This window comes from Aptenodytes forsteri, unplaced genomic scaffold (assembly GCF_000699145.1).
Source record: "Aptenodytes forsteri isolate BGI_AS27 unplaced genomic scaffold, ASM69914v1 Scaffold267, whole genome shotgun sequence".
Classification (NCBI taxonomy): domain Eukaryota; kingdom Metazoa; phylum Chordata; class Aves; order Sphenisciformes; family Spheniscidae; genus Aptenodytes; species Aptenodytes forsteri.
In genome coordinates this window covers 3,792,363-3,820,231 of record NW_008794173.1, presented here as the reverse complement: position 1 = coordinate 3,820,231, position 27,869 = coordinate 3,792,363, and the positions used below count along the sequence as shown (strand labels likewise).

At 36.2% G+C, this 27,869-nt stretch overlaps 1 protein-coding gene across 2 annotated transcripts in view; it reads left to right on the top strand.

Moving 5' to 3' along the window:
* Window positions 1-2,568: 2,568 nt before the first annotated feature.
* The window catches only part of NR2C2 (nuclear receptor subfamily 2 group C member 2), a 38,057-nt gene continuing 12,756 nt past the window's right edge, over window positions 2,569-27,869 (top strand). Inside the window, exons 1-8 of one of the 2 annotated variants that reach the window (XM_009283886.2) lie at window positions 2,569-2,647; window positions 15,437-15,547; window positions 19,300-19,500; window positions 20,720-20,822; window positions 21,880-22,059; window positions 24,209-24,356; window positions 26,024-26,117; window positions 26,535-26,668. In XM_009283886.2, coding sequence (XP_009282161.1) covers window positions 2,588-2,647; window positions 15,437-15,547; window positions 19,300-19,500; window positions 20,720-20,822; window positions 21,880-22,059; window positions 24,209-24,356; window positions 26,024-26,117; window positions 26,535-26,668 — 1,031 coding nt within the window. In that variant the 5' untranslated portion in view covers window positions 2,569-2,587. Of the gene's footprint in view, window positions 2,648-10,089; window positions 10,178-15,436; window positions 15,548-19,299; window positions 19,501-20,719; window positions 20,823-21,879; window positions 22,060-24,208; window positions 24,357-26,023; window positions 26,118-26,534; window positions 26,669-27,869 lie in introns of those variants that run through there. The other variant, XM_009283893.2, reaches the window with a different exon arrangement.

Here is a 27,869-nt window from a genome sequence, read left to right as displayed (position 1 = left end):
TTCCGTCTTACGCGAGAGGCGGGGCCACCGGCTTTACAGGCGGTTCCCTCGACCAATCGGTGGCGTGTGTGGGAGTGCTGCGTCTTCGATGAGGTCATTGGGTTGGAACGAGAGGCGGGAGGGAGGGGTGTGGTTTCATGGTGCGCAGGGCGGCAGGTGCCTTTCGGTAGCGGGCTGCGCGCGGCGTCCCGTGTGTCGGCGGGCCGCGAGCGCGCCGCAGCCAACGGGGGCAGGCGGCGAGCGCGGCGGAAAGGAGGCTGCCGTGAGGCAGCAGGTCTGAGGTGTCGGAGCTGCTCCTGGCCAGGGCTCTGACCTCGTTGTTTTCCGTCGTATCGATCGTTGCAAGGATTCCTGCCGGCTTCCTGCCATAGTGACAGCGTAACAAGAGGTTCCCGGCAGAGCCTAACCTGCGAGCCCCGCCTTTCCCGTCTCCTCCAGACTCCTGCTGAGGAGAAGCGTGCTGGCTTGCTGCTTGATATAGCTGAATCAAGCATGCAGTGTGAAGAACCCTGTTTGCTTAAGACAAAGGAACAAATTTCAGTAAGCTTGAATTAGGCCTTTAGCCATGTCATCCTAGCAGGGCCATGCCCGTAGAATGTCTCGAATGGAGTGCATGACTTTCTTCTGAGATTCCACTGCAACTTAGGGAGGGATTAACGGTTTTATGCCATGTTTTGGACAGCAGTGTGTCTACACGTACTGAGTTGGCTGCCACCCTATTACACTGAAAATACTTTCCTGGTGCTTCAGGTGCCTCCTTGCAGTTTTTAAGTTCCACCTTTTTTGTTGGTTTGTTTTGGGGATTTTTTTTTTTTTCCTTATGAACTCTGCTGCTCAGGGGTTTATGCTAGGAATCTGATTTTGCCTTGTGTTACATTCTCGGAGTCAATATTAACAAGCTTACTTGGCGTGGCTGTTTATGGTCTCTGGGCTTCCAGTTGAATTTGATCAGATAGCCTCAGCTTATTGCTGTTTTGGGAAGGTCGAAAGTACAAAAAGCCTTGGTGGATAACCACCAACAGTAAATCTGTCAGAGCCTTACCACAGCAAAGACTTCATTGGGTCTTAGAAAGGTATCCTTATGAATAAAGTCTCTCATCTTCAGGGCTTCCTTTATCTTAATGCACTGAGAAAACAGCATGTTATGAGCATATGGTTATCTTCCTTGCTGAACATAAAAAATGCATTTAAAATAAGAGAAAGCACTGAAAAGGAATTACTGAACAACTGAGAAGCCATCCACAAGCGGCAATATTAAATGGGTCTGGTGGAAATGGTTCATAAGTTTACTGTGCAAGTTGAACACCTCAATAAAAATGACAAGGTGTATGAGAAACAAGCATAAATATGATTTCCATAGGGAATGTCTCAACTTTGATTATGCATTGTTACAAATAGTCTTCCATTGACATATACAAAGTAACTTTCACAGTTAATTTACCACAATATGATTTAATCTTTTTAACTTAATTTTGACATTTTCAACAATGTTAGCTTTGTAGAAGTTGCATTTGAATGGGGGTGGTGGTGCTAGAGACATGCATGCATGTTTCTGTTACATGTTTTGCTATTGTTCGTAGTATGTTTTATGTTAAATGATTGCTTTGCAAGTACCAACAGAAGGTTTTCCATAAAACATCAAATGGGCCAGCATTCATGAATGCCTTTTCATTACCTACACCTGGGTCAGAATCTGAACTCTGGCTTTGTAATGAGGAAGTCACAGTTAAAAACTGAATGCATGAATTTGAAATCTTAATTAAATTTACCCTTGGAGAAACAGCCCTAATGATGATCATTAAAAATATATTGGAAGTGTTTGTTTTCTTGTTTCTTCCTTTTTCTGTTCGCTTTGTCTTTTTTTTTTAAAACCCTGAAGAGCGTAAAGTTGAAGGTACAGACACTCACAATAGGATAAAACAATTTTGCAGTATTTTTTCCTCAGAGTAATAATTACACTGTAATTAAAAAAAGTTTAGATAATAGAAAATACATTTTAGATGTGACATGCTGTTTCCCTTACTGTGCAAGATTACCATAAGAATATGGATGAACGTGGCAGTTTGACGAAATGACTTAATATTTGCTCAAAACAGCATTCTTAGATTGCTTTTTCCTTGTTCAGGACGTAGTGTAGAAGCAGTTTAACTGTAAGATTTCTCTTCCCTTGAGTTGAGAAAAGTGTCTTAGAGATCTATGAATTCCACAAACTGCATCAGTAGTTGCCACTCAGATTAGTCCTTTCTAATTTATGAAATTAACATCTCTTCTTTGCAGCTTAAATAATAGAGTAAAAATAGTATATTAGAGGCATTATAAAGTAAAAGAATAACTATGTGCCTCAGCTTTTCGAACAGTACGGTTCCAGTATGCATGTACTGTACATACGTGTGTGTATATATATGTGCGTGCGTGCACATACACGCATCCATGGCATATTTTCTTATTTGTCAGATACGTCAAACAGTATTGTAAATTATCAAAAAGTCATATCAGAGCTTTCTTTAATAATAAAAAAACTAACTTTGTGCCTGATGGAAGTTGCTGGCATCTTTTCAAACAGGTTCTCTAATGATCTTGCTTCACCATGGCAACCAATATGGAGGTGCTGGCTCAGCAGGTAGTGGAGACTCAGCAGGTGGCTGAGGTGAGTGACAGATGATATCACAACAGTTGGTATATGAGCTTTTGAAATGAAACACATATTAGGGAGCCCTTGCTGTTTACAATTAAGCATAAATGGAACTGAAAATCTTTATAGAACAGTATTGCTTTACAGCTGGGGACAAACAAGAAACCAGTGCAACTGATGGTTTGTTTACCTTACTTTATTCTGGTGGCCCCCATATTAGGAATGCAAGTAGGAAATTCAACATGAACTATAGAGAAACTTGGCTGTATTATGGATTACTTAAAAATTAATACAACAAAATTTCTGGTCATTTGATCATTAGCTTGACCATTTTGGACATGCAAGGTTTCTGCTCATCTCTTGAGTTGTCATCTAAATCCAGAACAGTATTTGAAGTTACCTGTTTTACTTATGCACTGTATTGGATTTGCAGTAGGGTGATTAATTTAAATAAGGCTTTATATATTCTGCTTACGCATATGAGAAAAAGAGAACAAAATCTACTTAAAGTGATATTAAGTGATGTCTTGTCTTGATGTATATTCCCTGAAGCTTGGATGCTCAACAGCTAAAATGTCTAAATCAACTCGTAAACACTGAAACTGCATGTGATCATGGCCATAGAAAATAACCTATCTCCTTCGGTATGCAAACTTCAGTCAAAAAAAACCCTAGAATTTTTGTCTATTTAAAATTATTTGGTTTAATATCCTTCAGATTTACTATGCTTTATCGTGTGATTACATAACCAAGGGATTCATAAATAATGAAGAGCAAGTAGGCTAAGAGACCTCTGTAGACAAGGCCACTTTTCAGACATTAGTTTGGGGGTTTTTTTGACCTATTGAACTAAGATTACACTTGGATATTAAAAAAATTATTTTTAGTTCAAGAAGAAGCTCTGTATATGAAGGAAATGTGTGTGATTGTGTTTTCAGAAATGGATTCGAGATTCCTTACTTAGAGCAATTTTTTTCTAAAAAATGTTGGTTCTTTTTAAATCGTGTGGAAAATGGCCTACTGAGTGTCCTAGAAATAACATCTAAGGAGTCGTTTCAAAAAATTTAACACTGAAAACTGACAAGCGAATTTTCACTCTAGTTTGTTATATCAGGTATCAATTTGGCAAGCTACAGTTTTTAAAAACACTTCCAAACAAACTTAGAAATAAAAACCTGTAATGGAAATACTGGCAAACCTTATACTATTTTGGTAGAACTTGAGTGCTATAATCACATCTAAGGCACATAAAATATGTGACATTTGTAATTCCTCGTGCAGGAAATGCACCGTGGTAACATAGTGTGATGGTTGTATCTTGCCACTGGAGAGATCGCTCCATCTCAAGAGTGTATGAAGCTCTGTGATTTCTTCCTGGCCGGTGGGTAAATAGAGGGCTTCATCTCTTTATAGTATTCAACTCCTCCTTAAATTATATGCCTGTCCACTGCATAACACCATGAAAACTTTGTTCATGGAAAAACAGTTATAAGCGGCATTATATCATTAAGAATTAATTAATGGTATGACCATGTTAACGTTGAACCATTTCTTTATGAATGGCTGGCTGCCTGCTATTTGTGTCTTCAGTCAGATATAGGTTTTAATACAGGTAAATACATTACTAGTTTTCTTGAAGTATGCTAAAATTCTATATTTGTACTCACTGTTTCTCGGAGAAAATGTAGCATGGAACTTGGCACTGGCCTTAAAAAATGAGAGGCTTTTTCAGAATATTATATTTTTCATCAATGAAAATGAAGTGGAAGGAGAGAAAGAGTCATTAATCATGCACTGAATTTTAAGTTATGAATGATGAGAGACAAGTTGCAAACAGAATAACTTAATGCAAATATTGGCAGGTTTAGCTATATCTGCATCTTTCTTTTTCAACATAATTGCCACCTATGTAGTGCATGGGTTTATTGAGAACTATGATGCCAAGCACCAAATCAGACTGTCATGAAGTAAGCCACATGTTGTTTTTCTTTCTTGAGCAATAGTTCATCAGATTTGTCTTCCGTGAAACTGTGAATGTTTCATAGAAGTCACTGAGCACACTCCAGTACTGCATGTATTTTTTTACTTACTCTATTTTTAGGACTTTGTAAAATTGTCCTTGTAATGGTTTCAAATGGTTTCACTGCTGTTGCTTGCTTCTGCTTTATTGCAGTGTTGCTTGTTGCATTTTTCCAACTGTGTATTTCTGAACAGATTGGGTGAGAGAGTTCCATTTTTAGTGTCTGCAGTTGCCTTTACTTACAGGTCACGAGATTGGAGAACAGAGAGCAGCTAGGGGATTCAGAGGGAATTTCAGCAATTCCTCCTCATCCAGAGTAGCTTTTGAAAAGCACAAAAAATACTTTAGCCTTAATGCAAAAATAAGTAATGCTGCTTTTCTCAAGTATTTATTTAGTACTGTCACTGTGCAATATATCAGTGGCCCAGGTTCAGTCCCAGCACCAACGTAGCTTCGATTTGCATATTGTTTAAGAAAAATGTGTTTGGTTATGAAGTGGAGATGTATTTCTCTGTGTATTGCCTTAGGTTTTAATGCAAGGTTTTTAAACAGAACTGTCACTGTGGGGAGGAATAAGGGCTATTTCCTCTTTCCAGCATCAGCTCTGATGTGACCAGGAAGAACTTTTAGTAGTTGCTAAAACTGTCCCCTTTCAGTTCCATGACGGCCACAAACTATTCCCAGTGCATCCTTTTTCTCTGTCAGAGGCTATAGGGAGAGAGGCACAGGAGATGACTGTTGAGCCCTTGCTTACTGGGATCTCGTTTATGCCAGTTGCATTGCTGGAGGATTTCAGTTGCTTTCAGTTCCCTCAGTGCGCTGATAAGAAACCTATCAACACCTTGGGTCTTTCTAAAAGTATGGTTTGCCATGGGACTGAAAAAATACTGGATATCTTTGTCACATAAAGTATTTTCTTGACCCGCTTCAGATCTCTCTGACACGTTACATCATAAGTAATTCAGCAATTTAGGTTTAAGTCCAGGTGAAGCACGATGTGCTGAAAAAGGAGAGTAGAAACACTGCTGTTGTGATGGAATAAGTTTTTGCTTTGTTGTAAGAATTAATTAAGTGTAAAGTAAGTCCATTTATGTTTAATATTTTATTATTATCATTGGCCATTTTCTCATTTCTTGGTGAATTTTCAAGGTGGAGTTTTGACGCTGAGTCTTCTCAAACAATTTTTAATTCAAGTATAGCTTTTCTCAAGTTACTGTTAATTGCATAAGACCTAGACATACTGTCAGCCTGAGGTATCTCACACAAAGTGCATATTGGAGTAATGAGATCCTACATGGCTTACGCAGTTTGGCAGCCTCTGAATTCAAGAATGTTACCAGATGTGGCATAGCCGCTGGTGTAATGTAGGAATTGGGGTGTTATGTAAGGTGTAGTCTGTGATTTTTTGGCAGTGCAGATATGCCAAGAATTGCAGCTTCTTCCATGACTGTTGCCTTCATATGTCTCATGCAAGATCTTGCATCAGCATCTTGCATCCTGTTAGGGCAGTTAAACTACAGATGAGTTCTTCCATGGTGGATCTGAATTTTATCTGCCATTCTACAAAGGACCCAAGTGGTCAGGACAGTTAATTCCAGAGAGTATCACTGAAACTTTTTTTAGATATATCTTACATCTGTGAAAGAAATATATTTGGACATTTCCAGGCAATACACACATTTTTCATAAAAGCCTATTATTAATTTAATAGGTGAAGAAGTTCATTAGGAAAAATATTTATAGAAAAATAAGTCTTTCTGATTTGATTTGAGATGTAGCGTTTTTTATGGTGTAAAACTTGGTACCATATTTTTCATTGAAATTTTTTAACTTTTATGGGAAAAAAATTGTAAAAAATAATTTAAATTTCAGGGTGCAGTTGAGCATATTTGGTCTGTGATTGCTTAACTATGCCTTACTTTAATTTCTATTTTCTTTTCTATATATTAATAATTTCTCTGAAATTGGTTTATGCTTAGTGAGAACTGACCAGTGTATTCAAGCAATACAATTACTTTGGCTTTTAGTGGCGTGAATATAGGAAATGTTCTTCTACTTAAGTTAGAGAAGCTTGGAGGCTTTAAAAATTCCTCCACTACATGGCCGATTGATTATTCCTTCAATATATTTCTCAAATATTGCTTTCATAATCAATGTGGTAGTGGGGAAATAAGCTGTAGAAAGTATTGAGAATTTGGTTAGTAAGTACAGAAATTTATTAAATATATACATATGCTCATATAAACACACCTACACGTATAGATATATATGTACACTATGGGCAAGTCAGTTTAGTAAATTAGTATGCGACTTAGAATCATAGAAAAGTTTGGGTTGGAAGGGACCTCTAAAGGTCATCTAGTCCAACCCCCCTGCCATGGGCAGGGACATCTTCAACTAGATCTTCAACTAGACTGTATGGCTATGAAGAAACCTTATTTATTTCAAAGGACATAAAAATAATAAAATGTCTAGAGAACCTTAGTTTCAAACTACTTATTTTATATATACATTTATGTATTTTATATATACCTTATATATCAGAAATTTAATATAATATGATTGCAACTAAAATGTAGAATTAAAGTGAACTACTTTACTGGTAAAAATTCGGAAAAAATAAGTATAAACATACAATTTTATATATGTACATTTTTATGTATACAAAATGACAAAATGATGAATAAATGAAAGAGAAGAAGCCAAATTTAATTTTGCCAGCCTTCAAAATGCAGCTAATTGCCAAATACTTGTTTTTAGTTTAATGATGAAAAAAGCAAGGCAGTAGATATGTATGTTTCGAAGTGTATTTTTATATTTCTTGAGTTTTGTGCAGATCCTCTGTGTCATTTAATGCAAATCATTATTAATTAATTTATATACACTGCAGCATATGAAATTATTGCTAGTGATACTTGTTGGTTTGAGAGCCCAGGTGAATGCAGTCCTCTGCTGACTGGTCCAAAGCAGACAATTCTCCATGCTATGCCACTTGTGTTCAGCTTCTATCTTCCAGTGGTATAGCAGAAGTACACTTGGCATGCTTCATGAAATTGTTTTGTTCTCCCACTCTGCCTGCGTATAAATAGTGTTTGCAATGTGAGTGCTAAAATGAAAATACCAGTTGCATCCTCATGGACTTTTAAGGAAATCAAACAGTAGTTAAGCATGAAATGTTTTTAATCTGTACTAGATAGGATGGGTTAATGCTGTGAATCTGAAAACTGCTTTGAGAAATGTGGAGTCTTCTTAAGTCCTAAAATTACGTTTAATACTGATTGCTTTTTCCTCTTTTCCCCTCCCTCCAGTTTGAGACAGATCGACTTCCACAATCCCTGGGCACATTAGCAAAAATTCCAGTACAAGATACGGTCCCAGTCTTCTGCAAGCACATGCCAGAGAGGTCATAGGCATTCTTACATTGACATTTCCAATAAGTGAAATACATACAACAACAAAAATAAGACTCTAAGTAGAATAATAGGTTTCTGAACTAATTTCTGAACAGTGTTTTCCTGCGAAAATTACTAGGTACAGTAATTTCAGAATTTCTCATTAACTTAAGAGGCCCTCTGTTATACTAAACATAATATATACTCTTGTAAGCATTGTTTTATAAAAATGTCACTGTTGAAATATTAGAAACTCTAACATTACAAAATACTAATTCTATTTCGCTATGGATGTTTATTACAGTAGCATAGTTGATGTCCTATAAAAATAAGAGTGAACGCCTTTGTAGCTGTAGTATTTCTGTGCAGCATATAGTACTTGAGAAAGTTCCATCAAAAAAAGAATTATCAGGCCCTAAGAATGTAACATTACTCTTAATTAAAGATGTATTTTGTATATTTTATATTATCAAGTCTTTGAGATTTTGTGGGTGACTTAGGCAGTTGTGACAAAGCTGTTAACTACATTAGTAACTACTAATGTACTAACTACTACATTAGCATTTCATTTTAGCACTACTGTACTACTACTAATGTAGTACTAACTAACTACATTAGTACACTATAGTTGATAGGTTTCGTATTTTATTTCAAATTTCAATTACTTTGCCAGCTTGTCTTTTGATTCAGAAAAAAAGCAACTTTTAATCTTTTTTTTCATACTATGTACTTTTATAGTACTTCTGCTTAAGCGTTACAAGGATTCCACCTTCTCTTTGCAATACAGCTATTCCAAACTTCAGAGTTGGGAAGTCTACTTCTGAACAGAGGGTTTTGTAGTGATAAAGTGTTATTATAGTCAGGATTTGGTTTTTGTCCCAGGAAAGACAGCTGCTAATCAGGTATCATAAATGTCTTTCCTGAATGAATTGGACACATAAAAGCCTAGAGTGACCATGTTATTAAGTAGATAATAAGCACAAGGAAAATCCAACTAAAATTTCATTGGGTTTTCTCACATGTTTTAGGTATACTGCTTTTCCCCACAGTAGATCACAAGTAGTTGACCTAACATTTACGTTGTACCCATGCTGTAAATATACTCCTTTACAGTAATTATTCATAGATATTATTTTTAGAGAGTTGTACAATAGATAAGTGGGTTTTCTATCAAGTAAAGAGCCTAATTTCAATAGTGAGCACACTTCTATGCTAAGATTAGGAGTCCTTGAAGTTAAAATAAAATACCAGTGCTACTTAAAGACACCTAGGTCATGCACTTGTTGCATAAGGCTTTGTAGTGGAAGTCCACTGCATTCAAGTTTACTGTTGTAAAACTTGTCAAGTACATGGTCATTTTTCCCAAAACTTTACATACCATAACTTTAACAAATTTCACTCTCTAAAAATTTAAAAATATTTTCTGTTTTCACCCATTTGTCAGCCTTCACTGCAGCCTCATGTTAAGCCTCCTTTGTTAAGGAGTTTAAACTAATTAATCACACGTGTGTCATGAACTTAGTGTATGAATTCTGAAGTGTATTAAGATTGATTGTGCTACTTCATATTTGAGGGCCCAGGACTAGTTTAGAAAGGCCTATGTTCCTTTAAACACATTAGCTTAATGAACTTTGAGGCTAAATAAAGATGCTCCACAGGGAATGTGGTGGATTTTCCTTTCAATTTTGCTGATTTGAAAATAATTCAAGATACAGGCAAAGTCTTTTCTCGGATTTCATTTTGCTGTTTACAGTTCACAGTGACCAGGCTGAGGGGCTTGAGAACAGAGGGAGAGGGAAGTTTGATAACCTAGGACTATCTTCCCCAGATGAAATTAATCTTACTGTTAGACAAACTCCTTCAGCAGCTGGCAAAACAGCAGGAACACGTTGATTCTGCTTCCTTGGTTACAGGGAATGATAGTGCACTTGACCTTCAGAGGAACAGGGTCACAGAGAGGGCATTTTAAAACAATACTGGCTGCTTTCTGTGATTGGAATTCTCAGTATGGAGACAGGATGAAAATATCTGTGATCTGACTAAAAGTGACCTCGACATTTCTCTCGGATTGTTTTGCCCTCAGACGTTTGCTGAGGAAAAATGTAAATAAGACTGCAGGAAGAATTGGACACTGTAAGTACTAGAGTCTGTACAGTATACAGCTAGGGAGCTCCAGGAAGAAAACAGTACTAAGTGCATTAAAGCAGATTATTTTTCCCCTGTCTCTTAAAATAAGTGTATTTGATGTGTTTTGTGTAGGGAGATTAGGGGGGGTTGACCTATCTTTTACATTATATGTATTATTTTCTGACTATGTCTAAGTCACAGCGTTAGTGGTTACTTTTAAATGATTGTTGATTAATGATTAAGCCTATGTGGAGCACTGAAGTTTTCTATGATATATGGCCTACTTTGTTTCTTTCCTCATCTCTTGAAGATGAAGTCTCATTTGAGGCTCTTTCCAGTCTTAAAGAAATTGTAAGTGTATTATACATTTGAAAAGTGTATTTAATTTTTTAAAATATATTTTAGAATTACAGAAACATACCATTATTGACTTTGGAGGACAAGGTTTTTGCATGTACAGCTTCCAAAGCAGTTGCTTTAAACATGATCCATGTTTCATGGTGTCAAGTTTCTTCTGAACAACAGATTAGACTAGTCAATGTTATGTTTAATCTTGTAAGTGAACCTAATACAATGCTAAACTGTATTATCTTCCTGATATGAGTACTTAAAAGCCATTTGCTTTCAGAATACTTTGATTCAATTTATTTGGGAGTCTAACTAATGATAGCTTTATTTTTCCTATAGTATTTATATAAGCTGTCTGAAGTTAACCTTGTAAGTCTCTGATAGAAATTTTTTAGTGTTGCATATTCTTGGACTACTATTCCTTTTTTTTTTTTTTTTTAATATTTTTACTTAAGAAGTCAAATTTGGTGCAATTGACTGGGTAGGACCATAATAAAGCATCACATATTTATCCATTCTGATCCTTTGTAGATGTGCGACAATGCTCAAGGTAGAAATATAGCTGTCAAACAAAATGACAGATTTTTTTTTTTTCCTCATTCTTGTAAATTGTGTATTTCAAAAAATATGTTCCATTTGTGCATTTGATTTATTTACCATGGCTGCTGTTCTGCTGTCAACCAATGGCATGTATATTCAGTCTGGAAAGGAGATTTTTAGTAGCAGTCAGAAATATAAAGCTGTTGTTATTCCACTGAGTATTAAGTAGGCAAGCCTGAAAAGAAGGTAAAATTTTGCATTTCAGAGTCCTACACCATCCTATGTATGCGTGTTAATTATAAAAATAAATTATATGTGCACACTGAAGCATTTATTGGTATTAGACAAATTATTCTCCATTGGTGCACCATATCTTCTCAGAAGAGAAGACTAGGATATTGTCTGTTTTCAGTTTAATAAATATATGTTCTTGAATATTTAAACATGAAAATGACATATCGGCATATTATGGCAGCTGGTCTCAAACTTACCCAACTTTATAGAGAACTGACTGTTAGACTTAAAATAACCAACTAGTCATGCAGTGAGGATGAGAAATAACTCATATTAAAGGAGACTGGAGTTGATCAGTGAAAATCACCTTTACATGAGGACGTGGTCCATTCTATAAAAACTGAGAAAGTGTTTTAAAGCATAAAGCACTAGTTTTCCTATTGACATGGTACGTGGAACCACTGTTGTACACTAGGACCCCTTTGCAGCAGGTACTTTACAAACCCAGAAAAAAGAAATGGTTGTTTAGTCCCAAAATGTTTACAGAAGAATTTCGGTGCAGTTACCATATATATACTGGCATTCTTTTTATAAGTTGCTATAAATCCTTGAACAACATGGAAAAATAGATATCTCTATTTATTTCCAAGTTGCCCGCAGTGCATCGTGGTGTAAGGTTTGAAGATGCTTCAAAAAAAGGCTAAGGATTCTATAATTGAGGGTGAAAGAACTGGAAAAGAGTTTTAAAAGATCTTCTTTCTCTAATTTAGACCTTTTACAGGGTGCATAGCTTAGATAGTAATTTGGTATGGAAGATAAGGAGATCATTGTTCAAATGTGTCCTCTAAGAGTCTTGACTTTGGGAGTCTTGTTTTTTTTTCCTCGACTAGGTATCTCGTTTTCTGCTGCTGGATGCCTTCTATCATCCAATAATTAGAAGATTCCACTATTTCTACATCTCTCCTGTATATTTTCCTCATTTATCATGCAACTTTTGTGACCTGTGTATTAAAGATAATTAGAGATAGTATGTTCGATTTAGGTTTTACTTCTATAGTATATGGGACTATTATGGTACAGGCAATAGGAGAGTAGAACAGTATGGCTTCATTAAGTGCTGTGTATTTTAACACCTTTGCTTCCCCAAAGAGACTGCAGTAAATCTTCCTTGCTATCCAAACTATTTTTTTCTTTCTTCACATCACAAATGAACTTTTTTGTATATTAAACAGGAAAGCTTACAAAATTAAGATTTTTCCATGCAAGTTTAAATAATGACTAAATTGACACTACTTGGTTGTCCAGCTATAGAAGTTTTGATAAACAAATCATTCCAAGATTGTTTAAAAGGGGATTTAATAAAAACAACTTGTGAGCTTCCTGGTTTTGGCCACATGTCACTGCAGATATTAAACACTAATTTGATACTCTCAAATTCCCATATAGAATGCAATTATTATAATCAGTCATACACTAAACACAGTCTTATAGCTTCTGTGGGACAATGTAAATATGTACTTAGGGGGTGTTTATGAAAACCCAAATTATTGTTTATAATCACAATTTACAAGTATTGTAAATGATACAATTTACAATATAAAATTATTTGAAATTATGAAATCATCAAAATGCAAAATGTTTTAAAATGTAAGTAAGATTTATTTAGCATTAGGCAGACTTAAGTAAAAATGCAGGCTGCTAAGTCATTGACATTATAGAACATTTTTCCAAAGAACAGAGTTTTGGCCTATATGCATTGTTTTCAAATAAGTAGCTATGGGTTAAACTGAGTGTAGAAGAAATCAGTAGTGCCATATTCTGTTCATTCTTTTTATAGAGTACATCACTGCAGTATTTTATCCCAATTGAAATGAATGTCTGCTTTTTATAGAGTACATCACTGCAGTATTTTATCCCAATTGAAATGGAATGTCTGCATAAATTTATATTGTAATGTAAGAATTTACAGTGCTTGTTATTCAGATATGCTGCATATGTAAAATTTGCTGTCGGCAGTCTTTTAAATATTACTGTGTTTTTCCATCTTTATGTAATAACTTTCAATAAAGAATGTGACTGCAACAGTATCCATGTTGTGCTGTTGATTGTGGACAGCAATGTCACTCTGGAGTTGCTGTAGTCTACACCAAAGTACTAGCATTTTGTGTGCACTAACTGTTGTTCAAATATTTTTGCAACTTTTTGAAAATACTGGTGAACATATGCAGTGTATGGCAGAATTCTCTCCTTTGTTTTGAATTTTCTCACAAGAGTCAAAACGTTGAGCCATGTCACAGGCTAGTGACTTGTGAAATGCACCAAGAAAGCAGAGCTTTTGTAATGAGTACAGCACAAATAAGCATATGTAATTTTCTTCCAAGTTACTATATTAGGAGTAGCAGACTGATTTAGCTTTCCCTCTACTTCATTGAAAACAAAGAAACAAAAAGAGATCTGGAACTAACCATGTTCTAATTCTTCAAGAACTTCCAGGATAATTTTGATATATCTTGTTTTGATTTTGTTTGGTTAAGCCCAATTTTTTGTGTGGTCAGGTTCCAAACTAAGAATGGCAAAAATGCATGTACCAATAGTGAAAAAAATACATATAGACATCTACATCTGCATATGCTTCTCTGTGTTAAAGACTCTTATAATAGCTTCAGCTCATGTTTATATCTGAAAAAAACCCAATAATACTAAATAAGGTACTTTTTACAAGCATCTGTATATCCTAAGCTTAATAAAAATGGGACTGGATGGCTGTGGGAAGTGGCAAGCAGTACCTTTCTACCTGTGAGCTGACTGTAAGGACTAGAATACAAGTGCTTCATCTGTATTACATTTACAATTATTAAGAAGGAACGATTAGTACTAACAGTTGCATCAATAAATCTGAGGATGAACAAGCACAAAATCTAAATATGCACAACTGTAGAATTATGTGTGTAAATGTACACTGCCAATGCCATATCCCTTCTGTAAACAGAAGATAAAGGCTGTCTAACCCATGTTATCTTGCATGTTGAATTTAACAGTTTTGCTCTGAAAATAGCTATGCAAGGGGTGTTTTTCAGGCTTTTTCTAGGTATTCAGAACTAGATTTGCATTATAGTTTGGTGCTCTAGAGAGATATGGAATAGAACAAGAAACAGTAGTATTCAGTTGTAGTGCCAAATTTAATCTTTGTCATGCTAGTGAAATCCTCACTAGAATAACAAGAATTAACCACATACACCTGAATACATGCTGAGTATATTAGTGATCTGTTGGAGCATAGATTCCAGAAAAAGTCTGCACCACTCTGAAGTAGAAAAACAGAAATTGGGGCACAATAAAAAGGGAGAGAGGATATGAGCACAACTGGAATTCTAATTTATTCTACTGTCTAAAACACAGATATCCAGATAACCAGCCATCTTAATTTTAACTGTTTACTTTAAATATATTGGACAGTTAAAATTTTTCTTACTTGAAAAATGAAATCACTGTTGTCTCCAAGTGAGCTGTATAGACACCACACTTTCAGAAGGCTTCATAGATGAAATAAGGTCAGAGACATAAAAACTAAAGGCCAGTTTGGTCAGATGGGAGTTCTGTACACTCTTCCAGCAGATTCCATCTATCTGTTGTCCCATATATGTTCCTGTGGTTGAGGACATTTTTATTTAGGGGCCTAGAGAAAGCTTTTCTAAATTTGGGCTACCTGAAAATTAAAAAATTAGTTCATAAAATACTTTAAAATTATTAAAAGGTGAAATAGGTAACATTATACATTATTGTGTATACGGTGTATTTTGTTTTTACAGAAGCAAAAAATGAGGCAAATGTATAATCGAAAGTTGAAAAAAGTATTTCTGCATTTCAGTAAGCTGAAGGATCACGTAGTAATTATTCAGTGATTTATTGGGGGGGGTGGTTTGGTTTTGTGGCTTTGGTCATTGTATCAAATTCATTCTGTTCCCCAAAAAAGCCAATATTCTGATAATTCATTGAAAACAAATCCAAGTTGGTTTAATGACTGTAACCTTTCCACTAAATTTAGATTCCATGCTATAGGGCTATCTGATCTCTAATAAACATAGATATTTTTAAGTGTTCAGTACTGTAACAGTAAATTAAAATTCTGTATGTTATTTACAGGTGCAGACTGTTCAGACTTCACTATCTGAATCTCCAGTGATGACCAGCCCTTCCCAACGTATCCAGATAATTTCCACAGACTCCTCTGTAGCTTCACCACAACGCATTCAGGTAAAAGTCCATTGATTAAGTAACGAACTATTGCATCTTCTTTTTCTTCTCCTCCTCCTCCCACTTAGGTTTATACAAAAACATGCTAAAGTCTATGGAAGACTTCCTTTAAATTTTGTGAGAACAGATCATTTTTAGTGCCGACTAAAACTCTTTTTCTCCCTCAGCATGTATTTGGTGATGACTAGTTGGCTGTATATAATAATTGTATTGATGATGTAGTCAGGAATATTTGCAGAGGTTAAATTTAGCCTATGTATACAAGTCTCCTGAGCTCTAGCCATAGCAAATGGGCAGACATTGTCAACAGAACACCGAAGATGGTCATCTCCAAGGGCATTCCCCCACCCCCCCTCTCCCCCCGCCATATTTAGGAGCCAGTGGGAGACTAGCCTATTTAGGGTAAAGTTAGCCTTTGGGAATGCTGCACAGTGGGTCATTGTTACTGATAGATAATATAAAGATACCATTAACATATCAGAATGTATGCAGTGAGAAATGATACAAGAATTGTTATGTATTAATGTTATTGGAGTGTTGCAGTACTGCAATACTGAGCTTTTGCCCTCCTTGACCTTGTTCTGTGCCAGTACAATACTCCCATGTGCTTCTGCCAGAGGTGGTGCTGGAAAAGAGGATCCTGGTACTCCAGGGCATTTGGAACAGTCCTGGCAACGCAGCCTCCATCACAGGATGGGCTCTTCTTGGGATATGTCTTGGTCAGGGTGGGTGGGTACTGCCCCTATGAACAGCCCTGAAAACACGTTTTAAATGATTTTGACATTGTCGTTATACTTCCTGTACATGATACAATTTTTTCTGTAATGTTATTTTCAAAGATTCAAATTGCAGCATGTATAATGGTGTACATCATTAGTTTTTCTTATGAACTTCTTGTGAAGTTCATAAGTGAATATCATTCCCTTTTTATCCAGCCTAATTTTTTTGTCTCCGTTACATACTATCATCAGTACTTATATCTGATCCATGAAAAATTACAAAGAAGTCTCTATGATTTTTCTTTATAGACAGCACCAAGGAGATGTTCTTCAGTTATCAACAACATTTAGCTATGTATTTTATCTAAGATGTTATTCCTTGAAGTTATCAACAAAAGGTGGAATCAGGCAGCCTTATTGTTTCACATGCTGATTCTCAAGATTCTGTTATGAGGGAAGGTTTCTATTTTTGATACAGTTGTCTGGTAACACAATCTCTTATTTTGCCTGGTAGAGTAACCATATCAATATGTATAAATATTTCATTGCAAGGTAGATGTTCTCATAACATGTATAACTGAAGCATACTGAATATTCAGCATTCATAAGGTAGGTATTTACACTGTAACTTTTGTTCAGTTCTGCAAAATAATCTACCTCCTTATATCACTGCTATTTCTGAAAAAAACCTACAACTCCATGATGAAGGAGAATACTAGGATGAGAAAAGAGTATTCCTGCTTCCTCAAAACAAATACAGGCAATATCGTAGTGGTGTCAGTCATAATCCAAGATTAGATTTCACTGTGAATTGTCCTGTAGTTAAGATCTATATGAAAATGATGGAGGCTGAAAAAATCTCGGCAGGGAAAACTCTGGGGAGCTTAACAACTTAACAGTTTTACAACAATGGGACTAAAGGGTAATGATTGTCTTTTAACCGTTGAGCTTCTTTGGAGCTTTATGTTTGTAGAGTCCATACACTTATGCACTGAAACGTTTATGCATATGAGACCTAAAATGGCTTATTCTATTCTGTAAATATAAGAATCTAAAGAGTCCCTGAAAAGCTCTGTCTTGTCCAAAATTCAATAGTAGGCTGGCTTCATCCCCAGCTTTGAGTACCATTTCCTTTGTGTAAGTTTCTTTAGGTTTGTAATCACAAAATGTAAGATTAATCTTTCCTGAAGAGTTTCTGTAATCTAGAAAAATCATCAGCTCTGTAATTCAGCTCCTGCTTTGGGTAGTTCTAATGCCTTTTTAAGGCATTCTAGCTTAGTAAAACTATCAGCATAGTCTTACTATTAAACTATTAGCATATGTCTTACTTTCTGTAAGACATGTTACACAAAAAGGACATGACAACTAGATAAAAAGTCTAGGTAATCAAAATTAGGGAAATAAATACCCTGTTATTGTGACACCTAATACAGTCAATTTAATAGGAGTATCAGTGTGTGTAAATTAGCATTTTATTTTCAGTAGTAGTTTTAACTCTGACATTAAGCCAAATACGTAAATGAATTATATCAAAATAGCTTTCATAGTCAGGTGTATACAAAATGAATACAAAACTCAAGAATGTACCACTATGCTTTTTTTGTCAGCTGGAGTAATTTTTAATTTAATGTTTTTATAAATGATCTCTCAATTTTAGGGCCAGTGCTCTTTAATGTTTTTATAAATAGGTAGGAGGTAGGAGTCGAATGTACATGAAGTAAGTTTGCCGATGATTAGGAGTAGCAGATCTGCATAGGCTAGAGAGCTGGGCAATCGCCAACCATGTGAAATTTAATAAGAGCAAGTGCTGGATTCTGCACCTGGGACAGGGTAATCCTGGTTATACGTACAAATAGGGTGAGGAGAGGCTGGGGAGCAGCCCCATGGAAAGAGATCTGGGGGTTTGGGTTGATGGCAAGTTGAATATGAGTCAACAGTGTGCCCTGGCAGCCAAAAGAGCCAACCATGTGCTGGGGTGCATCAAGCACAGCATCGCTAGCTGGTTGAGGGAGGTGATTGTCCCACTCTACACTGCACTGGTGCGGCCCCACCTCGAGTCGTGTGTGCAGTTTTGGGTGCCTTGATATAAGAAGGACATCAAACTATGAGAGTGTGTCCGGTGGAGGGTGACCAAGATGATGAAGGGTCTCGAGGGCAAGACTTAAAAGGAGCGGCTGAGGTCACTTGGTTTGTTCAACTTGGAGAAGAGAAGGCTGAGGGGTGACCTCATTGCAGTCTACAACTTCCTCAAGGGGGGCAGCAGAGGGGGAGGTGCTGATCTCCTCTCTCTGGTGACCAGCGACAGGACACAAGGAAATGGAATGAAGCTGCATCAGGGGAAGTTCAGGTTGGACATTAGGAAAAGGCTCTCCACTGAGAGGGTGGTCGGTCACTGGAACAGGCTCCCCAGGGAAGTGGTCATGGCACCAAGCCCATCAGAGTTCAAGGAGTGTCTGGACGATGCTTTTAGTCATACGGTTTAGTGTTAGGTAGTCCTGCGAGGAGCAGGGAGTTGGACTTGATGATCCTTATGGGTCCCTTCCAACTCAAGATATTCTATGATTCTATTAAATTTCTGTGATGCTGTCTTACTAGGCAGAGTATACCCTTCATATATACATGCCATTCATCAGCTGCAGTCCTTAACGTTACATTTTGTTCTTACTCTGTCTGGGATCCACTATATCTAACTCCTTTTGAACAGTTAAATGTGATTACAAGATCTCCCCATATCTCTTCATTATTAACAATGTCAGACTCGCACTTGTCACAACTCTGTCTAGTATTTTCCATCTATGCAGTAGGTATGCGGATACATATATATTATATATATATATTTGGTTTGATTTTATTGTTTCGCACTTAGGTAGGTAAGTGCAATAACTTTGCACAAGTGTAATAAATGTACAAATAGCAAAATAAAAAATAACAAGGATAATTATCAGAGAGTATCATAGAATTCTGAGGCAGAATGAAAGGTTTTAAAACACGAAGTTTACTGTGGCTCATAAAATTCTTCAATGTGTTTTACAGATTGTGACAGATCAGCAAACAGGTCAAAAAATCCAAATAGTGACAGCGGTGGACTCAGCTGTGTCTCCAAAGCAACAGTTTATTTTAGCCAGTCCAGATGGAACTGGTACAGGAAAGGTGATATTGGCAGCGCCTGAGACATCTAATGCCAAACAGCTTATCTTTACCACCACAGACAACATTGTGCCAGGCAGAATTCAGGTAAATACAGTAATTGAGATAGACCATAGATCTTTGTTTTTCAGTCTTTGATTTTCAGATTATTTAAGTCTATAATTGCTTTAAGACAAATTGCAATCGTTTTCTAAAGATCTAATAACATGGATTAGACCATACTAATTGTAGCCTTCGTTATTCAATCATAAATCCTCCTGTCTTCACGTTCCTCATGCATTCCATTGCACTCATCACCCCTTGTTGTGTGTTCTCATTAAAATTCCAAAGATATAAGCGAATACTTAAGATGGTGCTTGTGAGGAGTGCCACGGATGGTCTGTTCAAGATTCACAGATATACAGAGGTACAACTCACCTGAGCAAACTTATGTTCACAATGCAGTATCGAGACATTGCAGTAAAAGCTCTTTGGAGCAGAAGCTGTCCTCTGTTACAGTTGTTTGTGGGTCTTGAGCATAATCCAGACCAATGGGAGCTTTGCAAAACAAATTATACAAACAATTATCTATCTCTAGTGAAATTTGAGATTTCTTCCTAGCATCCTTAAAAAAACCCAAAAAACACCAAGGCGCCTGGTCCTTATTGCTACTGTTACAATAGAGAGTATTTTACAGGGAGAACTATCATTCTTACATAAATATTTAAAAAATCATATTTTCAGTCTTTTTAAATTTATTTTACTATGCTAAATGGGTTATCTGATGTTACAGAGGGGTGGGCTTTTTTTTAATTTTTCTGTGTTAAGTGGAATATTCTGAACAGAAGTTTTGGAATCCAAGGCCTTTGGAAGCTAAACTATTTCTATAACGGATCTCAGCTTCAGGCTATCCTCTCTGAACCATATACCCCTAATAGCTAGAGGAGGGATAGATGGGAACAGCACCTGAAATACAACCATCTTTGGCCAAAATATAGCAGCTGTTTGAGAGTAATTGCAAGAAGGGAAGAATACTGTTGACTGCACAAGTGAGGAAACTTATTTGTACTGAACAAAGCTAGGAGTTTTATTTGGAATTTGTTTTGCTATGACTGTTTCAATAGTCTCACTATTGACAGTAAAAAAACTCTCATTAACTTGCATTTTATACTACTTAATTTCATTCCACATATCATACTTATTCTCAAATTCAGCCACCTCTTCCCAGTTGATACACCAATCTTGTTCTGTAGGCAAAACTCCTTACTTTCATGTCAGAAGAAAATATTGGCTAATTACCTCTTTTTGTTCTGGAATTTTGTTTTAGATAGTGACAGACTCTGCTTCGGTGGAACGTTTGCTGGGAAAAGCTGATGTTCAGCGGCCCCAGGTAGTAGAATATTGCGTAGTCTGTGGTGATAAAGCATCAGGTAAGGAAGCATAGAAAGTAGTATTCAAGAAACTTGATTGAAAGGATGACTGGGATGAAGGGAGGAGGTTTCATGTATTTCAACTGATTTTAGCCATGCTGGTGGCAAAAGCAATTGAGTCTAAAATGGAAATAGATAACATTATGCTTTGTATCTATACACACAGAATAGTTAAACTCTCCTTGGAAGAATATTAGTTTGTACTTCAACTGGAGTGTATAATAAATCGGCATGTGCTGAAAGACAAAATAATGATTGAATGGCTCCTGGTAACTGAAACAGACTATTTGAAGCATTTAGTCCGGTTCCCTACAGCTATGGGCAACCATGCAATAAACAGGTCACCTAGAAAAGTCTACCTGCTCCAGGAAAACACTTCTTAGTGCTCTCTAACAAACTTAAGACTTCCCGGTGGATTTTGATCATCTTCTATCACAGAAAAGGCAAGTAGAGATCAAGTGAATCCTCAGTGTTTCAGATCCATGCAATAAAAAGGAGTCTATGAGGTAAAATTTCTACATTAGCCAAGGAAGTGGACTGTGCTTTCATGCTACAGAGAAGACACCTTTCTGTCTCTCTGTCTTGCTTTCTTTTATTTTTTTAAGTGTTTATGTAATTAAAACAATACCAGAATTTATATGTATAGGAATTTTAAATTAATTTTACAACAAAATTTGAAATGCAATCTTACTTATATTCTGAAATTACTTAAACTTTTAGCCTATATATTCTTTTAATGTATCCTATAATCTGTAATAGCAGATAGAATTGCATCTGTACTTGTCCTGAGTGGGAACTACCACTTCACAGGTCTCTCATTCAGAAATAGGCTTAGCCTTCCTCTCTTCTCTCCACTCTCCCACCAAAAAGCCCTGACACTAGGTAAACAAGAAACATCCTGTAAGACTTTAACAATGCTTTCGTGGTCCAAAATGATGGTAAGAATACAAAATAAATTTAAAGGGTGACTTTTACAATGTTTTACTTGCTTAAGATAAATGTTTTTATGCTAAAATACAAGTAATTTCCATCTGATAACAATATATATGTTTCCTAGGTCGTCATTATGGTGCTGTCAGTTGTGAGGGATGCAAAGGTTTCTTTAAAAGGAGTGTGAGGAAGAATTTGACCTACAGTTGTCGTAGCAACCAGGACTGTATCATCAATAAACACCATCGGAATCGCTGCCAGTTTTGTAGGCTTAAGAAATGTCTAGAGATGGGCATGAAAATGGAATGTGAGTGTTAAGTACCCAATGTGATACTGTGCCTACCAAATAATAAATATGTGGACTACCACTTTTTAGTGTGTTCTCTCCATTTTGGTGTATGTTGCTTGAAGGAAACAGAACTTTCGGCAGCCAAAGCATCTACCATGCCTTTCTTCCATCACCATTTTATGTCTGAGGTGCAGTAGTGATTTGTTTTGAATCATGTCTCATACTACTGTAGTCTTTGAGGAGCCCAGTTAGAGCCTCACTTAGAATGCATGTTACAAACACAGTGTATGTTTATAAAACAAAATATTTTAACATGGATGGACATAAATCTGAGTCTAATGTTCAGAATCTGCTTTCCTTCTGGTTTATTTTTGCTGCTTTTTCATTCAGTGATAGAAAGTAGTTGATGTCAGGGTTTTTTTTTCTTTTTTAATTTTTATATTAATTTCGTCATTTGTGAGCGTTGTATTATAAGGCATTGTATAAACTGTCATATTTTAAACAATATACTTTCATGTTTGTATGCAGTGCTTCGTACAATTCCAGTGCTAGCATCCAAACACCTCTTTCAATGTATTTTGTTTCCAATTTATAGCACCTCTGCTCCTTCAGTCCAGCACTTCGTGAAGCCTATTATCTAGTTGTTTTGTGATAAATTTATGGAGAATTTAAGGTGAAGCAACAAATACTTCTCTTTTTCCACTCTGATCTAGGCAGGATAAGTTCCAACCACTGAGTTCAAGGGAGGCAGAACTTTAAGCTGTAAATTTGTTGTATTTGCACTCTGGAACTCCAGACCTGTAGTGATGATTGTTGTGCTTTGCACATGCTGTGCTGAGTATAGGGGGACACATTTGTACAAGAGAAACTGCTTCATTTCCAGAAGCTAAACCTTTCTTATCCAAATATGATTAGGATGTATGCTCACTGACTTTACTGGGCATTGGGTCAGGTTTCTGGTTAATATTTATGTATCCACCAAGCCAACAAAATGGATATACCTACTTTTAAGCTAAATTTTGCTGACAGTAACAATATTAGCAAAAATAAAATCGGGAACTAAGTAACTCTTGCTGATTATGAGGATAGAGAGAGACGTATCCATGTATTTTACTGTTACATTCAAAAGGGCTATAGAGGAGGGTTGAATTTTTTTGTTTGCTTGTTAGTAATGTTAATCTTCTAGAGCAATAACTGCTATATGATTAATTGGTAAAATGAATAGCACAGAAATATTGTCTCCATTTATGTTATGGCTTACATTTGCAAAGTGTGTGAGAATTAATATTAGTACAACACTTTTAAAAATTCTTTATATTATCCTCATAGTCCTTTATTCATTTTATTATTCCTCATTTTCAAGTGAAAAATCGATGCAGTCAAATGTTATGCCAAGCTATAGAGGAGTTTGTAAAGTTTAGTGACTTAGATTCCAGATAACTTTCTGTAATCTGTTTAATAATAATATCTTAATATTATAAAGATGCACTTTTCACTTCCTTTAAAATTACAAAGTTACTGTGTCTTACTATTTTTATTAAAAGATTTACCACACTTGTTTGGCACGTTGGAGACTGAGCTTATGTTCTTCCGGTTACCAAGTAGAAATATTTTAAATTTGAAAAGGTTAGTTTTGGAACACTGTTCCCTAACTGGGTGGAATGAATGGATGTGAGTGAATTGCATATCATGCAGACTTGTCTCCCAGGGAATTAACATGCATCTCTCGCGTAACTTGCCTATCTTGACTTTTTCTGGGTTTGTTCTGGGTTTGCACTGTTTTGACTCATCCAGAGTATGACTGCATCTAACATTTAGGTATAGCTTTACCTGTAAAAAATAAATAAACAATTTGAAAACACATTTTGCAGAATGTTCCATCTTATTAAATGCCAGTGAAATAGCAAGCTTTGATTCCAGTTCAGCAAAACTTAAAGCAAATGATCAACCTGTGACTTTCTTAGTTAAAAATGTACATAATCACAGGTGTAGTAAAATTGGAGCCTGTGTTTCTTCAGTCTTCATATTAAATTTCCAGTTTTGCACTGAGCTGATACACCATCATAACTGTGCAGACTGAAATCCTACTGTGAGAATTTTACTTTCTTTTTGTCTTTTTCAGTTGAATTATTTCCTTTCAAATCTGCATGTTTCTATCTTTATGTAGCGGTTCAAAGTGAAAGAAAGCCTTTTGATGTGCAACGTGAAAAACCGACCAACTGTGCAGCTTCCACTGAAAAAATCTATATCAGAAAAGATCTACGAAGCCCTCTAATAGCAACTCCAACATTTGTGGCAGATAAAGATGGGACACGGTGAGTAGCTCAGTTTAACGGTCTTGTTTAAGGTTATTTGTGCGTATTACTTTGGAGGCACACCTATATTCTTTTTTCCCCTCTGCTGTAAAGAATTGGACAGAAAAGAGCTCCAATTCATGAATCATCTGTTTCCATTACCAAGACCAACCTAGATTGTTCTGCTTCTCATGAAGGTTTTTATGTCTGAGTACAGCTGGGTGGTTTTCAGTTCAGAGCTGCCTCTTGTCCAGCCAGGTCAAAGCATAGGCAAGGCAAATATGTGATATTCAAGCAAAAAGCATGTAGGCTTATGCCATGATGCAGTCAGGTTAGCACTTTTCTGAAATCAAATCTGCAAATGGCAGACTTGGTCTTCCTTCTCCTAAAGACGGTAGTAAAAGAGACTGCAGTGACTGCTGATTCAGATCCCAAGAGACTGGTTTCAACAACAGCAAAACAACAGCAGCTTCCTTTTACTATATGGAAGATATTCTGAGATGGTTCCCATGCTCTCAGCTGTCTCCATAGGCAGTGGGTGTGGAAATGCGTATCATAATAAATAGAGGCAAGATTTGTCTTTTTCTGAGTAGAATAAAAAAGAACTCTAGGTTAAATACCACATTTTTAAAACTGTAGGTCCGGTTAGTTTATGAATGGATAATAACCACCTAAAGATACTGGATCTCAATATTCAGGTTTTATTTATTTAATATATATTCTTTGTTGAACAAGTGACTCCGCAGTTAGGAAGATTGGGCTGCAAATTTTTTGGAGAATTGTTTTTCAGTGTTCTTGTTTGCAAGTCAGATTGTTCAAAAGTACTGCTCACAGATACATTTGCTTCTTTGAGATTTCCTTGTGCTACAGATCCCTTACAGTCCTATAAACAATATTATAGTCATTAAGTGTGACTTTCTATTATTTATGTAGGATTCGGATTTGCATAACACATGATAATTTGCTGCCTGTGGTGGTTCACAATGTTAGTTGTTAGTCTCAGACCCCTTAAACTATAAATTCCCTGCAGCCTGAACCTGTCGTGCATGCATTTGTATTGGGTTATGCAGACTGGAGTGTTAAATAAGTAAGAAATAAACTTATCCTTGCTAACTGCAAAGACTTCCCACTGTCTCCCTAAATTAGATACAGCAAAGGGAAAGAATGTTTGGTCAAAAAGTAGCAGAAGTAAAGGCAGCAGAGATTTTATGCAGACCTTGATTACATGACTGTTTATGGCTATATTTTGGAATGTAAAATATATTTTCTTGACATAACTTTTTTTCTTCAGTGCTGTCCAATGTCTAACTTGGAATGCACAGTTATGCCTTCCTCCAAAGTCTAATGCATAACTCTAGAGCTATTAAGTGACTTCTGAAAGCATGAGAAGACAACAACTTTCCTTAAGACAGAATAAACCAGCATAAAAAGGAAATGAGAGGATATCTGTCTGGGAAGTTGTCATTGCTTTTGCACAGGAAAGGAAAACATTCCAGTCTTTCTGTCTTTCAAGCTACTTTTTGGAAACTGTTTCAGAAAGACTTAAGTCCTGATGAATAAACTCTGAGCTTCATTAAATCGTTAATTTAAAAATTGGTAATCCCTTCTATTCTGACATAAGTTGTTACACATTCTTCTGATTAATGTAAAATACTATTGACTGTCAGATGCCTTATGCTTTTGAACAGGTCAGCAGGTCTTCTTGATCCGGGAATGCTTGTGAATATTCAGCAGCCTTTGATCAGGGATGATGGTACAGTCCTCCTAGCTGCTGACTCCAAGGTATTATTCTTTCAATTAAGTTTTGAACATATATATTTATTTGTTCAGATTATTTTAGCTATGTACATAGACACAAATAATTCTTGCTCTTGAGAAGATAAGGTTGGGGTAAGTCTGAAGATCTGTACGAATGGAGGTAATAAGCTGATCAACAGGAACATGATTTCTTTTCATGGACGTATTTCTGCAAAAGGTCAGCCACAGGTAGTTCCCCACATGGTATGTCAGCTGGGGCTAGGATTGATGATTACAAGAGGATTTAAAGATCATTGTGAGCCACTGTTTTTCCTGTAGGTGTTCAGGAGGAAGGAAAAGTTACATTAAGGGAAAAAGAACACAAAGATTAAAAATGGGAAAAATTTATGTATGATACATCACCTATAATTTTGATCTACTAATACGGTTCTTCCTTTTTAGGCTGAAACAAGCCAGGGTGCTTTAGGAACACTAGCAAATGTTGTAACATCCCTTGCTAATCTCAGTGAGTCACTAAATAATGGAGATACTTCTGAAGTTCAACAAGAAGAGCAATCTGCAAGTGAGATTACACGGTATGCATTTATATTTGCATCTTATTTAGCAATTTGTATTCTGTACGGTGTATATTTTCACTTACTTATTGAAGTAATTTGGCATTGTGACACCAAACACAGTACAGGTTGCCCCCTGCTTTGAAACACAAAAACAATTCTTTAGAAATCCAGGTTTGGCTGTTGTCCTCTTGTGAAGAACTGTGTCCTGTGTTACAAATGTAGTGTTCTGAAACTAGACCAGATTTCATACTCAGAAAAATAATAAATGACTAGTTTGTGACCTTAAGAGACTCTGAGAATAGCAACACTTTGGTACTGTTTTATTTGATAGGCTTGTTATATGGAAGCTTCTCCTGCACGATGTTCTTTAGGGGTCTGTATTACTGCAGATTTTTTTTTGAGATTGTGCTGCCATAGTACCTGCCGGTAACGTAGGGAAAATGTAGTTAAACTAAGATCAACAAACTTTTTTTTTTTTTAATGTGTAGAAAGAGTTTGAAGTCTTTGTTGTCTTTATTAATGAGAAAAATGGGAAAAAGGAACATGGAATCTTAAAATTTCCAGCAGAGCTTGAGATTTTTATGGTTGGGGTTTTTGGTGGGGTTTTTGTTTGGGGTTTTTTTTGGGGGGTGGGTGGGGTGAAGGACAACATAAATTGGCAATATAGTGAAATAAGAAAAATACTTGGCCTCAAAACTGTCCATTGTTTCTCAAGTAGAAGATTTTTAAGAGGAGCTTAACTTCAGACTCTTAAAGTCTTATTTAAACTCTTCAAGTGAGTGAACTGATACTTAAAAATACTTGACACTGCAACTTCGACTTATGTCAACCTTGTACTCTAAAGCAGGAAAAAAAATCCAAAAAACCTCCCCCCAAAACTTCTTCACAAAAATACTGGCAAAACAGCACTATACCGTAATACTGTCCGCTGGTATGAAATCGGAGCACAAAATTCTTCTTTAAATCTAAGCTCTATCATAAGAAGGGAATTTACACTGCCTTATTTCGGCAATGGCCCAGCTACAGCTTGAGTATAAAGGAGTCCAGGCCCTCTTATGTTGCTGTCATAAGGTTTCTAAGGCTCTGTCTATACTGTGAGATCAGGAGTGTCTGGCCATAGCTCATCTAAAGGGAAAGGAAATTCAGGCATGTTGTCTAGAAGAGAATCACACTATTCTCCACTGTTGTAAGAAATTGGACATCAAGGACAGGGACTGCA